Source organism: Labeo rohita, chromosome 19 (assembly GCF_022985175.1).
Source record: "Labeo rohita strain BAU-BD-2019 chromosome 19, IGBB_LRoh.1.0, whole genome shotgun sequence".
Classification (NCBI taxonomy): domain Eukaryota; kingdom Metazoa; phylum Chordata; class Actinopteri; order Cypriniformes; family Cyprinidae; genus Labeo; species Labeo rohita.
In genome coordinates, this window is record NC_066887.1 from 38,476,492 (window position 1) to 38,492,776 (window position 16,285).

A 16,285-nucleotide genomic window follows, 5' to 3' on the forward strand; every position below is an offset into this window, starting at 1 on the left:
AAGGCGCGTTGCTGCAGTGCCGGAGCGCGTCTCTAGGCGGCGCTGCGAGATTTTCGTCTCACTGACGCGCAGCTGCTGTTTCAGGCCTCGATGCTGCTCAAGTGAAAGCGACACAGAACCGCGTGGAGGAGGAAGATTTCAAATCTCAAAATTCTTGAAAGTCTTTTATATTTGGCGTCAACGAGCATAAGAGACTTTAATTACACTTAGAATGTCTCGGTACATGAGGCCGCCCAACAGCTCTCTGTTCGTCCGAAATATTTCCGACGAGTCGCGGTGAGTCAAACTTTATTTATTCACGCTTTCGTAAGACTTTATTCACACATCTCTTATATTTCTCACGAATTAAGTTGATGTCTCTGGGCAAACGTGTTTATAATACAGCATTTCTGCAGCAGTGCGTGCTTGAAAAGCGTTTGTTGTGTTTGGCGCGTAAATGTTGTCGTTTTGTTATTATTATTATTATTGTTATTGTTAGTATTACTAATGTTTTTTCTTTACAAATATCCATTTTCTCCGCTCATGCACTGTAATGATGTTTGATATCTGTGTACTAAATAATGATGTGCTTGTTGCATTTCAGAATCCAAACTTTTCGAATATGAAGCTTGTTTTTATTTGTTTCTGCATTAACTGAAGTATAATGTTATTATAGTTTAATGTCAATAACTGATCCATAAAGCAGGATTTTTATGATCAGAAACATCGGGATAAAATCACTGTTTGTTTACTTCACTTCATGTCCTGAAGACCTTTATTTAATCGGGGCGTTTAAGGAATATTCTGGGACAGCATTTGTGGTGTAATGTGGATGAGAACAGAAATTAATTTCCAAAAAAAAAAAGGGCGATGAATGGAGTAAAACAGTACAAGTTAAAATACCAGCGTTTCCTGTGTGAGGTTATGTACAATTTTACTGTTCAGTCGCCATGACAACACCATACCCTAAAATGTTCATTTTAAATAATACAACAAATTAGGTTTTGTCAATATCTAATCATTTTCAACTCACTTTTAATGTTTCATCATACATTTCTACAAGTTAGGTACATCTCTACAACATTTTAACAGGAGAATGTAAGCGCTTTTAAATCCTCCAGAAATGGGCCCCATCTTAAGAGCCGCAGCATAATTCAGATCTGTGCTGTGACAAAATGCTGTGTTTGTTTGTTTTAATCATCGGTATACCTGCTGCAAATGCTGCTGAACGGGTTTAACTTGTGCTGAACTCAGAATATTGCTGTAAAAAACGCCCGCAGCGCACGCAGTGTTTCATGTGTGATTATTGTCTCCTTTAAAGCGACAGTTCGCCCAAAAATGAACATTCGTTGTTAATTTACTGGCCCTCGAGCCATCCGAGATGTGGGTGATGACTTTTCTTCAGTAGAACAGTAAAGAGGATTTTTAGCTGAAACCATGCTCCTTGGTGATTCATAACATGTAAGTCAATGGGTACCGTCACACTGAGACACATAAAAGCAGATCAGGCAACACAAAATGAATCCTAGTGATGATATTTTGGGGTCTCATTAAACGAAACCTTTTCTTTCTTCGTCATAGTGACCGTCAGTCATCGTTGATCTGTGCTGCTGCTCGCTTCAGACAGTTCGGTCCGAACTGGTTCAAACAGTTCACCAGAAAGAACCGATTCAAAAGAATGATTCATGGGTTCTTTTCACGCAAAATTCACTCAGTGTAAAAAAAAAAAAAATCATACCCTTTTTGCTTATTTCAGTTAATGTCAGAAAACAATCGAGCTAAGCCAGTATTAGTACTGACAGTGTCGTGTAACACAACAAGCAAACTGAATCAAATGAGTCGTTTAAGGTGGAACCGCTCCGATTGATTCAAACTTGTGACTCGATCATTCATGTCAAGCGATTTACTAGCAAAACCCAGATCACATTAAATGCATTAATTTTAAAATTTCAACATTGCTTGTATTGATTTTAAAAAGCACGTAGTGATGGGTGAAACAGCTTTACGAAACTCTGAATCAGTCAAACCATCGTGTCAAAATAATTCAAGCTTTCATGCACTCCAATCGGATCTCGTATCATTTGATGATTTGATTCAGATCGGGACTTTAAATTGCGTATCGCAAATCATTTGATTTAAATTGGAACGGGTTTGGAATCATTTTGTCAGTTAAGTGATTCAAATCAAATGATTCACAATACAAAAATGATTTGCGATCTGTGCTCCGAGTCCTGGTCTGAAAGGATGATTCTCCAGACTGTGGTTTGTGTATCATTTCATTTAGATCTCGGAGCGAGGATCGCAATTCTTTTGATTTAGATTGGGACTTTTTTTTTTTTTTTTTTTGAATTTGAAATAAAAACATTGTTTGATAACTGAGATCTCTGATTGAATTTCTTTAAAATCCAAAAAAAGCCTTTGAAAGTTCTGGAATTCCATTTTACAGTATCTGTACGATGTGGATTACAGGTAATAATGTTGAAAATAATGTTTAGTTTCTTGCACATTGATCGTTTCGCTTCAGTATATCGTCAGCAGCCAAGAGGATTCATTTAGCATTGCTCATATGCTTTTATGACTCTCAAAGTGTCGGTAGCCATTGCCTTTTTTTTTTTTAATTTTTATTTTACCGATGGCCAAGGAGCACGATTTCAGCTAGAAATCTTCTTAACGGTTCTACTGAAGAACAAAAGTCACTTTGTCTCGGATGATGGCCGGCCCGAGGACGCGTAAACAAACGGTGTATTTTCATTTGTGGGTGAACTGTCCCTGTAAGCGTGCGGTAAGTATGTTTTTGGATGGTTTGGTAACCCAGCGCTTTCAGAAAGTAAGATGTTATTTCCCGGTGTTCAGGCCAGAGGACCTGCGCCGAGAGTTCGGCCGATACGGGCCCATTGCCGACGTCTACATTCCCCTAGACTTCTATTCACGCCGGCCGAGAGGATTTGCGTACATTCAATATCCTTTGACTGCGAGTGCGGCGCGCGCCGAGCGTTCTGTCCGCAGGGCTCCGGACGCGCCGCTCTAACCCTTATTTCTCTGTTGTCGCCCCAGACTGTGTAACGGCGTCCCCTGGTGGAGCCCGGCACAAAGACAGAGTTAAAGAGCCGTGTAGAGTAGGACTAAAAGCCAAGCCGCCGAAAGAAAGAAAGAAAGAAAGACGGCCGCTTACAGAGAGGCAGAGTGTGAAAAGAAAGCAAATTAAAGCTCGAAGAGACAAAGAGGAGAAGAAAGAGGCGCTCGGACTTGTCCGACACAGAGCAAACAAAGCGCAGGCGTTACGGGGCCGAGACGAGCGGCGGCCTTTTAAAGAGCGTAAAGATGAAGGTAAAGGTGACTCCACGTATCCTCCATGATTCAGGACGCAAGTGTGTGTGTGTGTGTGTGTTTGTCACATGATGTGTGCGAGATGAGCACGTTCAGTTAAAGCCCTTAACGGCGCAGCACGTTCGAGGACGTCCGGGACGCGGAGGACGCCCTGCACAATCTGGACCGGAAGTGGGTGTGCGGACGGCAGATCGAGATCCAGTTCGCCCAGGGCGATCGCAAGAGTAAGTGCTGATTAAAAACCAAAATGAAAGCGTGCTTTTTGCAGAGCGATCGCGACTGACCTCCAGTGTGTTTCTCAGCGCCCGGGCAGATGAAGTCCAAGGAGCGGCACTCGCCGCGCAGCCACTCGCGACACGACGACTACGACCGGCGCAGACGCTCGCGCAGCCGCAGCCGCGACAGACGCAGGTCACGCAGCCCGTCCTACGAGAGGCGCCGCAGACGATCGGAGAGCCCTAGAGAGTGAGCGAGCGTCACGCATCAGCCCTCAGTCGTGCGGGACCCGACACTGACCTTTTTTTTTGTCATTTTGTTTTTTTTTTTCCCCCCCAGGTCCAGAGGAAGGACGCACAGCAGACGCAGCCGCAGCCGAGAACATGACAGGTACATGCTTAAACGTGTGTCTGATTCACAGTGGCCATGTACACACTGCAGCTAAATTCGGTTGTCAGCGCACCTTTTACTCCTTAATAGCGTTCTGCACACCAGGGTTGCCAGGTTTTCACAACAAAACCCACCCAATTGCTGCTCAAAACTAGCCTAATTGTGTTTCGAGGGGGGGTCCCCCAGTAAAAATCACATTCCGGGGGTTAAAATACACTTTTTGGTAGGGTTCCCCTGGTACAGTTCACATCCCAGGGGCTAAATATAATGTTATTGGGGTTGTTTCTTAGTAGCCCAGTTCTGTGGGAAAACCGTGGACTTGGCAATGTTGCTGCACACACATAATTCACCAAAATACAGGTAGCGACAACCGCATCTACAGAAATTCTACGCAGTGTGTACAGAACTGAACCGAACAACTAGTTGTTAATGAGGTATTTAACCCTTGTGCGACCTTTTGGACATTTTTGTCCTTTTCAGTTTTTTTTATTGTTCTGCCTGTGTTATTGCCAGCTGCATAAATTTTTGCACAGGTGTGTATCTTTATTGGAATTGTACTATTTCACCCCCATTTCCTTTAATAAATCTATTTTGCACTAGGTACAAAAAATAGTTCCTCTCAGGACCTCAAGGACAAAAGTCTCTCCATTAAGACCCACTAAAACGGCTATTTTTAATCACAGTGCCATTTAACTGTAAAATGATGGAATTTTTGTTAACAGACTTTCATTCTGTTGGCAAGGCTTCAAAATAATATTATTTACTGTTTTTTTTTTTTTTTTCTTTTTTTTTTTTTTTAACCAGATGGTGCCTTTTTTTTTTTAGCCAGATTTAGCCAATAAAGTAAATACTCACTTTATTCCTGTTTTCTGCTTCTGCATATTATAGAGACAATTGGATAAATAATGCAGCTATAATCGTGTGTGTGTGTTGGTGTGAATGTCAGAGTGTGGTTTGTATGTGTGTCAAAAAAAAAAAAATTTGTTTGTGTGCTTGTTACATTTGAGAGAGAAAAACTCTACTGAAAATCACAAATCCAACCAGTGTGTGCAGCAGCGGAGTTTTGCTGCATCTAATGGGCAAAATCTGGTACTGCGCCTGAATAAAATGTTCCTGAAAGCTCATTTTTTGAGATATCAACCTCAAATTTGGAACACAACTTATTTAGACTTATTGTTTATTGTTCATAAAGCATTTTCATAAAATTAAACCTCTATAACTTTTTTTTTTTTTTTTTTTTTTTTTTTTTTTTTTTTTTTTTGAGTTTCACTTTTTAAGCTTATGTCTGTCCTAACTTGAAATTTTTATGACAGTTTTTTGATATGGACATTTTTGTCCACTAAGGACCAATGTGTAACATTTTTTTAAATTGACGCACAAGGGTTAAACACACATCAGAACTGTGTGTTCATCTGTATATGAGATGCAAGAAAATAACAGTGAAAGAAGTCTTAACCTTAGCATATTTTGACACGGGTTAGTTGTGCTCACGAGTCCTGCGGTAGTGTGTCAGTAGTGTTACCAGATCTTCAACAAGGGCAAGCACAAAAAAACCACTGAAACACCTAAATGCTGTTTTATGACACCAAAAAAAAAATCATGCATCTCATATCCACAACAGACCACTTTATTAACTCCATGAAGTGCCTAGCTTTATGAGCCAAGACCAAACAACATACCTAAAAGCGCTTGTATATTTGAGGACATGGCAACACTCAGGACAGCGCTCTGTAAAGCAGCCTCCCGAGCGTAAACAACACAGAGCAGCTTCAGTGCTGCGTATATGAAGCAGCTGCGGCTTTGTTGCCGAAATCATAAACGATACGTGATGCGTGTCAGGTTTATTTATTTATTTTTTTTTTTTTGAGCTTGTTTAGTACAGTGTGCATTTGAAACACTTAATGGGGCTTAAGCTCCAGCCAAAATCAATTTTCTCAGACATTTCTCTCATCGTAATTCACGTTTATTTGTATAACGCATTTGACGAGATGCGTCGTCGCAAAGCACATTCACAGCTTCTTCATGATAAACACTCATCTACTTCACAAATAACAGCACCGTAATCATTTTAATTTCTTTCTTAAGAAGAAAATGACAGTCTTTATCTTAGTGAATACATGGCTGAAGACGGCAAAATGCACCGATAAACACCGAAAAACATCTTTTTGCGCTTCTTGCAGATTAGGCCCTAATAAATAATAATATTCGCTAGTTATGATCAGGACTGATGTTGGTTAATAATTTAATATTTTTATGACCCTTTTTTGTTTTGTTTTTTTAACATTTTGCATTTTTGTCCTTTAGGGACATGTATAACTTATAAAAAAAAAAATGTATCTGTGTGTCTGTCATGTGACTTTATTGTAATTCTTATGAACGGTCATGTGACTCCCGCAGGCACAGGCCGTCCGGGCGCGACCGCCATCGCTCCCGCAGCCCCTCCCACTCGAAGAGCAGAGGCGGAGCTCGATCGCGCTCCAGGTCCAAGTCCGCCAGCCCGCGGGACGCCGGCGACCTCCACGCAGAGACTCAGGACGGCGCTGCTGAAGAGAAGACGCGCTCTCAGTCCCGCTCCCCCGACCCGCTCCAGGTCCCGCTCCCGCTCGCGCTCCTGGGCCGGACACAAGTCCTGGGGGCATTAGACGCCGGCGGACAGACGGCAGGCTTCCGAGTGGATCGGTCGTTTTGTTTAGCTTTGGGTGCAGTGTAGAATCATACTGGAGGTTGGAGGTCCTGCGTGAATGTCTGCGCGTGACAGCCGTCTGTTCGTTTCTTTTAATAAGGAGAGGGAATCAAACTATTGCCTGCTTTAGCACACGTGTCTGTTAACGGGCTGCAGAGTGTTAGCGTCGACGTATTGGGTGAAAGATGTCCGTGCGGTTTAGTTTACAAGCGCGGCTGCGTTTGCCAGCCTGTGCAGAGTGAGAGATGAAAATCGCGTCAATATTTTTGTATGAGATTTTTTTTTTTCTGTTGTTTTTTTTAGTTGAGCAGTAATGGCCATCCATTTGAAACGGTCTTCCATGAGTGTCTCAGATGTGTTTTATTGTGAAATTTGCAGGCCTTTTACATGTAACCTCAGAATGAAATAAATTTCTTGTGCATCAGTCTGCTGTTGTGTTGATCTACTTCATTTTTCCATTTGTCCTCAGATCTTGATTTCTAATAATTTTGAAGGAAATTGTTAATTTGTGCTTTTTTTTTTTTTTTTTTTTTTAATGTCTAGATTAATTTGTAATTTCTAATCCAGCTACGTGACTTTAGAGTTCTGACTGAGTTTCCAAAACTTAGTAGTTCACCTGTAGTTTTGCCATTTACTCACCTTCATGTCCTTCCAAATTTGTTCTCTTCTAAAATTCAAGGTTTCACAAGACGTTTTTTCATAGTGATGCCATAAAAGCACCTGTTTTGGTTCCCAAAACAATCTTTCAATGACGAGTTCTTAAAAGAACCACTTTTTTTGTCTTGGTGTGAAGAACAGTTTCAAAATCTAAAGAACATTTGAAGAGTTTATTTGCAAAAACTGATTTTATTTATTTTTTTATTACCATGTTACACCCTGTGCAATTTTAAGTCAAGTCAAGATACGGGGTCAGTTGCATAAACGTAAAGCCTCTATGTTAAGACCGTGTTTAACAAACTAGTTTGACCAACTAGCAGTTAACGAAGGGGTAATCAGTCTTGTATTTTGGATTCAACTCAGACTAATCTAAGTTTTTACGTAACCAAATTGTAGAAAATTTAACCAGTCTTGGAGAAAAAAATTAGATGACTAACTTTTAAGACTTGTCTAAACCTTTTATGCAACTGCATATGATCTTTTATGGTTCATGGAAGAGAAACTTCTGACATGAGGATAATTGTTTATGGTCTTGCCAATGATCTATTATCTTACATGTTGTCATAAAATGCTGACCCGCCACAGACACTTCATTTTGTCCTGTGCTTTGAACCGTCGCGTTTTCCACACGAGCGACCTTTGACGGCACGTGTCAAATAAATCTAGCCGCTGACCACGTGACCCTTCAGCATTAGATGATCATCATCATTTGCGTGTAAGAGAACAGCCGCTCACATCCAAAACTGGCAAATCAATGAACCTGTTTGCACGCCACAGAAATCCATCCCACAATCCGCTGCCTCAGCAGACTCCTGATTGGCCGAGAGATGCCGAAGCAGCGCCCCTGTGCTTTCTGGTTATCGGCTCGAGGGAAAACCTTGATTGGATTCTGGGAGAGCAGTTCATGTATGAAATCGGACATGACCGATTGATCGTTAATCAGGATAATAAGTATCGACAGATACACAGCACTGTTGGTGCTTCAGCAGAACCTGAGTCTCTTCGTTTAACAGCCCGATGCTTTGATAAAGCATAATTGCTTTGTGAGTTGTGTGATTGCAGCAGTGCGGTGTCACGCCACATCAGTACAGACAACGCGTCATCCAATTGACCTGCAGGCCTTTACGGCGGCACGACAACAAATCGCATTGATCGCTTTTGCCGGGATATAAAGTTAGCAGCGACCTACATTTCTCAAACCGTGGCGTCCGGTCGAATGAAGAACACAGCAGCCTCTTTCGGATCATTGCTAGATGTATTTTGATCATGCCACAGCATGAATAACAGTTTCTCATCGTTCAGCGTTTTTAAATCCTTTGGACAAGTGACCGTTTCGAATGGTGAGTATTGAGTTGTTTAGTATGTCTCATCTGTGAAATTTGGTACGGATTTGGAGGACCGTAAAGATTTTGTTGTCGTCCCTCTTCCAGCGGTGGCGGCGACGTCTGTGTGAGGATGGGCGACTGGAACTTTCTGGGTGGGATTCTGGAGGAGGTTCACATCCACTCCACCATGGTGGGGAAGATCTGGCTCACCATCCTCTTCATCTTCCGCATGCTGGTGCTGGGCGTGGCGGCCGAGGACGTGTGGAACGACGAGCAGTCCGACTTCATCTGCAACACGGAGCAGCCCGGCTGCCGCAACGTCTGCTACGACCGCGCCTTCCCCGTCTCCCTGATCCGCTACTGGGTCCTGCAGGTCATCTTCGTCTCCTCGCCCTCTCTGGTCTACATGGGCCACGCCATTTACCAGCTGCGTGCCCTGGAAAAGGAGCGTCACTGCAAGAGGGTTGCTCTCCGGCGCGAGCTGGAGACGATGGACGCGGAGCTGGCGGAGCCGCGGCGCCGAGCGGAGCGGGAGCTGCGGCAGTTGGAGCAGGGGAAGCTCAACAAGGCTCCGCTCCGGGGGCCGCTGTTGCGCACCTACCTGGCGCACATCGTGACCCGCTCCTTGGTGGAGGTGGGCTTCATGACGGGCCAGTACCTGCTGTACGGCCACCAGCTGAAGCCTCTGTACAAGTGCGACCGAGAGCCGTGTCCCAACGTGGTGGACTGCTTCGTCTCGCGGCCCACCGAGAAGAGCGTCTTCATGGTGTTCATGCAGGGCATCGCCGCCACGTCACTGTTCCTCAGCCTGCTGGAGATCCTGCACCTGGCCTACAAGAAGCTGAAGAAGGGGCTCCTGGACTACTACCCGCACCCGAAAGACGACTGCTGCGGCGCCGAGAAGAACTCAGTCATGCATCAGGTGTGCGCGAGCCAGGGCCGCAAAGCCACCATCCCGACGGCGCCCGGCCTATTGGCTCCGCTCCTGGAGAAACAGGGCAACGGACCCACGTACCCCGCGCTCATTAACCCCTCATCTGCGTTCGTGCCCATCCAGGGCGCGTCGGTTGCCGGTCCGCCGCTGGAGCGCAACACCAATTCAAACAACCCGTGCAGCGAGACCCACTCTCCCGTCGTGCGCACGCGCTTCTTGCCGGAGTCCGTAAGCTCAGGCTTCGGCGGTCTCCCGATAGCAGACCCGCGCAAGCAGCAGCGAGCCAGTCCGTCCTGGAACTGCAGCACGGTGGCGGAAGGGAACGGCTCAGACAGCGGAGACTCGGCCGAGCAGGGCTTCAGGACTCGGTGCGGCAGGGCCGTTTCTAAATCGGACCTGAGGAGAGCCGGCGGGATGCACACGCCGGACTCCGAGCCCAGCTCCGGCTCACGGCAGCACGGTTCTGCAGGAAGTCCCACCTTCTCGCCCAGTCGACAACGGACTTCACTGGCGAGCAGCAGCAGCAGCAGCGGGCGGCAGCAGACGAGTGGTCGGCGACCTGCAGATCTGAGGCTCTGTGTGCGTTTCTCACAGGAATCAGAAGCTGTTCTCTGTGGTCTTAATCAAAGGGATCATTCAGGCAAAAATGATCAATCTGTCCACATTTACCCGCCCTCGTGTCATTCCAACCCCGCATATGAATGTCTTTCTTCTGCTGAACATCAAAGGAGATATTTTGAAGAATGTGTGTAACAGTTCATGGACTCCATTGATTTCCGTAGTTTGGATTAATCAACTCTTTGGTTACCTGTGTTCTTCAAAATGTGTTGTTTTGTATAGTCATACAGGTTTGGAATGACATGAGGGTGTGATAATGATGACACAATAAAGCAATAATCCCTGTGAAGCCGTGGTTTACGGTGAATTTAGAACAGCTAAGGGGCATTGTTAGACATGACTTGAAGCAAACAGTGCCTAAAACCCCCTTCACTGTAAACCACGGCTTCACGGGGCGTATTGCTTTTTTTATAAAACGGATAGTTCCTTTAATTCTGATTGGTTGAGCCACGTTTTAAGCTGTTGTAAATTACTCTTAAAACATGCACCTTTGTTTATTTTTGTGTGTTGCTTGGCAACCACAACTGTTTCTGAGGAACTACGTTGGCTGTTTCTCAATAAGCGTTTAGAAATCCCCGTAGATGCTGCGGCTAGAAGGGAATACATGACGGCTCGTGAAAGTAAACATTTGTTGTTTTGTTTTGCATAATTTTATTGAAGCAAGAAAGCTCGTGGTTTTATTTTGTGAAACATTACTATGTAAATGGAATAACCGTTTTATAAAAGCAATAAGCCCTGAGAAGCCGTGGTTTACAGTGAATTTATAACAGTTCCGCTTTGCATCGTGCCTAACAACGCCCCTTAGCTGTTATAAATTCATTGTAAACCACGGCTTCTTGGGGCTTATTGCTTTATTCTTCTGCCAAACAATGTAGTTCCTCAGAAACGGTTGCTGAGAAACACACAGACGTAAACAAAGGTGTATGTTTGTAGAGTAATTTACAACAGTTTCAAACTTGGCTCAACCAATCAGAATCCAAGACTGGAACTATCTGTTTTATAATGATCATTTTTGGGTGAACTGTCGCTTTGAACACAAGGCTTGAAACTTTATTTTCAGCCTGGACCTTCTAAATATTTTCCTTGTTGTGTTGTGGCTTGATGGGTCTCATATTCATAGAAGTTTATAGATGAAACCATCTGTGATTGACAGACATATCTTAGTGTCTATATTGATGTGTGTAGCGGTAAAGGCCTAGAACAGAATGTTGTTGTTGCTGGTGTTCAATCAGCAATACATATTACGTGATACAGTCAGGATGTAAACAGCTGGCAGCTGAACACGTACGTACATGGTACAACTGAGTGCAAGTTTGTATAACCTTGCAGAATTTATGCAGAGATCAAATTTACTTAACAATTTTCATAGTTTTTTTTTCTTTTTCAGACTACTGGAAAGAAAAACATCCAAAACACACTGTTAAGTGTTTCTTTTATAGCACTTTATCTATTTGTGTCAATAGATTTCTATTACAATATATATATTTTAAAGGCCGTTTTCTCAAAATTTGTTTTATTCTCCTACACTGAGCCATAAATCTACACTTCAGCAGCACTTACACACCAAACCAAACATTTTTACTCCTGTCTATATCCTGAAAGTTTTTACAGAGGGATTTGTTCATATATAATTTATAAACATTTTATTCCTCCCCAAACTGTGAAAATATATTGTTGTGTATATATAGTACATAAAATATATAGTATAATATGTAGTTTCTGAATTATGGAGTGACAAAATGAGAAAAATTCCCTCTGTTAAAACTTTTGACTCTAATATGTCAAAAAAATTAAACAAAATTTTGAAACTGACTTCATCCGGTGTTTAGATTTTTGTACTAGAAATGTATGCAAATTAGCACATATTTCATTAAATAATGCATCATTTGCATATTTAAACCTAACATATTAGAAAACCTGTAATACAAAAAAAGATATTTGCAATTATCAGTATAATCAATGAACTGGATAAGGTGATAACTATTAGTTCATTTTTTACCTTATTCACAGTGCAAAAAGAACACAAAACTGTGTCATGCACTTTAAGCACTTGAGATTATTTTTGTACGACATGACTGTTACGGAAATATAACTGTTGAACCTGCGTTAATGATTTACTTATTACTGCCTGTTGCTTGAGTAGTCTTGGGTGAATAGATATTATTTTTGAAACAAGCAAACCTTAAATGAGTCTAAATATGACTACTGTGATTGTTTACATCTAAGAAACCTGCCAATGCATTATTCATTATAAAAAAAAGCCCCATTATGTTTATGTGAGAGTGCCATGGTCTAAATCAGCGGTGCTCAACCCTGTTCCTGGAGATCGACTTTGCTGCAGAGTTTAGTTCCAACCCTGATCAAACACACCTGTCTGTAATTATCAAGTGCTCCTTCAGATCCTAATTAGCTGGTTCAGGTGTGTTTGATCAGGGTTGGAGCTGAACTCTGCAGGAAAGTCCATCTCCAGGACCAGGGTTGAGCACCCCTGGTCTAAATCTTTGTCAGATCCGTTTCAGCGTGGTTCTTAAGTGTACTGCTATAGTTTGTAGTTTTATAAATCATTCAACATCAGGAGTCAATCAGGAACAGTGCAAAAAATGCTTTAATTAAATATCAGGCACAATTTGGCTGAACAGCAACAAAAAAGAATTCACTTCTTGGACATTTACTACAAAACAAACAAACTCAAAGAATTCTACTGATGTGAAGAAATATGTGAAAATGTGAAGCGGCAGTCGTGTTATTCTGTTCCCACGTCCTGCGCCGGCTCGTACTGCAGCAGCTGAAACCCACACAAACACAAACGGCACGTCAGCGCAGCGGTTTATAGCCTGAGTTCGAGTAAAGCGGTGTAGTCGACACGGCTGTGTTCGTGTGTAATCTCTCACCCTGTTCCTCAGCTCTTTGTTTTCCTCCATCACCTGATCGTATTTCTGTTGTAAATGGCTCAGCTCCAGGCGCAGACTCTCGGCGTCGTCGGCCTCGGGTCCAGCGCCCAGGTGATGCTTGATGAAGCTGATGAGCGGGTTAGTTAAGGCTGTTAAACCCGCCGAGGCCCTGAGCTGACCTCGGCACGTTTCCACCGACCGAACGGCGTAAACGACCGCAAATACTCTGCGCAGCGGTCTTATTTTTATAACGTACTTCATGTTATGTCATTTAGCACTTGATAGCTCACCCAAACATGAAAAGCCAGTCGTCATTTACTGCCCTTCTTTCATTTTCAGACCACAAAGGGGAAATTCAAAGAGACATCCGTATAATAGCGGCGTATGGCGATCAGCATCAAGCTTTTAAAAAAAAAGCCGCAAAAGTGTCGCGGAACGATCCCGTGTGAAGCGTGTCGAGTGTTCCAAGCGTTTTGGTGAAAAACTTGCATTTTATTTATTACTTAATAAACATCCTGTCCTTGGCCGTTGGTTTTTTGTAAATCAGTGCTTCTCAAACCTGTCCGGGACCCAAACCACCGCACATTTTACACGTCTGCCTCATTTAACACAGCAGCTCAGGTCTCTCAGACTGTACTAACGAGCTGATGAACTGAATCGGGTGTGTTCAATGAGGCAAAACGTGCTGTGGTGTGAGAAGCACTCCGTGTTCGTCTGACTAACCCACAACAAGCAAACAACACATGAAATACAACAAAATGTTCTTTTTTTTCACCAAGTTGGCCAACAAAAGACATCAAACTCACATCAAACACTGAGGTTAAAAAACAGGTCAAATATGCAAATCAAATTTGAAACTGAACATTAAATTTTAACATCCGTACAGTACACAAAATATTTCCATAAAAAAAAAAAAAAGCTTTTTTTTTCCTCCCCAAGTTACAAAGGTTGTTATGTTTTCAGTAATACTGTTTGTACAGTGCACAAATACGTTTAGAAAGAAGTTACAGTAATTCACCAAAAGGGTTTTTTCCCATGTTCCAAAGGTTGTAGTACATTCGTAGACTGACTTACTACAGGTGAGATTTCCTTTACTGTATGTACACATTACAAATATTTTATGGAAATTACAGTGTACTGTATGGACAGTAAGGGAATGAATTACTGGAATATCAAATGTGAAACTAACTTTACTGCGCTGATGAAGCTTATGATGACAGTAAAGACGAAAAAGTAGGCAGGACGACAGATTAAAACCACGTCAACAGACAACATACACCTCAACATATAATGATTTACCTGAACAGGAAGGCAATGACTTTAGACAAAGACAAATGTATAGTACTAAGCACAAAGCAGTCGACTCTTTTTTGGCACATTTGCAACCTCATATAAACCAGTTTCAGTGTGGGATTAACTTCCTATTTTCCTATTTTACCACCGGAAGAAACGGACGTCTGACCTGGGTTTAAGATGATGCTGCAGCATCTTGATCAACCCATATATTTACCTCAGAGAAGAAACTACATGAATTAAAATTTGTGTTGTTTTCATTTGTCTTAATTTCACACCAATTTGTGTGCCTTTTATGGGGCCGGCTGATGAACTGCTGCGCTAATATAGTCTATAATATTCCTAATATAATTCCTAATATTCTAATAATATTCCCCCAGAACACACGTGTGTCGCACAGGATCATCGCGTGATACTCGTGCGTCTTTTTATAAAAGCTCGATACCGGAAAAGAAAGAAGGACCTGTGGGATTACACAAGTCAGCGATGACTGCTTTTCATTTTCGGGGTGAACTCTGCATCTGATTTCTCTGAGAGACGGTCGTATCAGCAGTGTAAGGATACTCCAAGGCATTGTTGGGTTTCTCCTGTTCCTCATACAAAGCCACCAAGACTGAAAAGTAGAAGATCAAGTCAGCCACACACAAAAGTTCAAGAGATGCTCATTCAATCTGTGGGTTGTGATGTTCTTACCGTTGGTGAGACTATTGAGGACACCGGCTTTCTCCAGATATCGCCTGAACTGCTCTCGCTTCGACTCGGACACCGGCTGATCGTGAAAAAAAAAAAACAGTATGTGAACGACACCACCTTTATTTGCAATTTTCACAGTGTAAAGTAACTTTCCTCGTTAACCTGCTATCGACGACAGACGCTCACGAAAGGCAGATGAATCACACTTAAAGAGTCTGAGGGTCATTTCATTAGATCACCACCCTGTGACAAAACCAACGTATGCTGTAGGTAGGTTTTGGTGCTGGTTTATGCTGGTCCTTAACTGGTCGTGTTGCTGGTCAAGGATCATCTCATCATCAAAACACACCTGCCTGCATATGCTGTACGAAATGTCACGAATTTGAGGAGAAAGGGTAAAAGAATATCTTGTTGAAGACGAAGACAGTTTTGTGTTAGTTAGTTGTTAGTTAGTGGATGATGCTGCTAGTTAATTTGATTCTATTCGCCTGTGTGAAGCTGAGACGTCATACATGCACTGAAACGGATTCAAACACTTGAAGACATCAGGGAGAAAAGCCAAGTTAGTGCAGACTCTTGATCGACACATTTACACAAAGTTTCCACAGAACAGAAGGAATCAAAGCAGCTTCACAGAAACAAACGCGCTTCTAAACCGAGCACTTATCAAATGACTCTAACGTTACTCGAAATGATTCAGTCCAGTGACTCGCGACAGTTTACAACACTCGACTTTAAAATCTTTCAGTCTGATTCCGCGGTTCAGTGTCGAGTATTATCAGTGCGTTCGTTTGGTTGGTTGGTTGTTTACTCACTCTGTAATGCGCCATTGCAAACGACAAAGTCACCAAATGTTTGATTCGCCGAACGACTCTTTCGCGCGCATGCGCCGAACAGAACCTGAACACGCACACAAACACTGTCGCCCCGGCAACGCTTAAAGGGGCCGCGGCGTGACTGAACGCGCACGCGCGCAGATTGAGAAGAAAACTGCTCGGCTTCTCCTCACAAACACAAATGTAGAGAGGAGGGACAGTGTGGTGATCACTAGTTTAAGACTGGGGAACTGTGCAATGAATTATGGGCTGGCAATTGTTGGCAAACATGGAGTGGAGTGTGGAGTGTGTTACTTATCGAACTTTAAGAATGATTATGTTTTCTGAGCTGAAACTAAAGTTTCATCTTTATCTTTAAAACAATTTCTTAATATCAAAGACTATGAAACATCAAAAGCTGCTGTAAAATTTCTGCACCTCACTGGACTCTATGAGAGAATTTA

General features: G+C 42.8%; 3 protein-coding genes across 3 annotated transcripts; 2 read left to right on the forward strand and 1 right to left on the reverse strand.

Annotated features, from left to right (window-relative positions):
* The first annotated feature begins 31 nt into the window (after positions 1 to 31).
* On the forward strand, positions 32 to 7,022 carry srsf10b (serine and arginine rich splicing factor 10b). The gene is given in 7 exon segments (XM_051137278.1): positions 32 to 276; positions 2,833 to 2,937; positions 3,427 to 3,530; positions 3,609 to 3,771; positions 3,862 to 3,912; positions 6,310 to 6,486; positions 6,488 to 7,022. Coding segments are annotated over 7 exon segments (732 nt in total). The 5' UTR covers positions 32 to 211; the 3' UTR covers positions 6,555 to 7,022.
* A 1,685-nt stretch (positions 7,023 to 8,707) lies between these two features.
* On the forward strand, positions 8,708 to 10,264 carry gja9b (gap junction protein alpha 9b). Its single transcript, XM_051136340.1, has one exon. It carries the CDS (start codon positions 8,708 to 8,710, stop codon positions 10,262 to 10,264), a length of 1,557 nt encoding a protein of 518 aa, XP_050992297.1.
* A 2,452-nt stretch (positions 10,265 to 12,716) lies between these two features.
* Positions 12,717 to 15,969, reverse strand: mycbp (MYC binding protein). The gene is made up of 5 exons (XM_051137281.1): positions 15,822 to 15,969; positions 15,007 to 15,082; positions 14,878 to 14,926; positions 13,021 to 13,147; positions 12,717 to 12,914 (listed from the first exon to the last, which is right to left on the reverse strand). The coding sequence occupies exons 1-5, from the start codon at positions 15,834 to 15,836 to the stop codon at positions 12,873 to 12,875; spliced, it is 309 nt and encodes a 102-aa protein (XP_050993238.1). The 5' UTR covers positions 15,837 to 15,969; the 3' UTR covers positions 12,717 to 12,872.
* Positions 15,970 to 16,285: the final 316 nt, after the last annotated feature.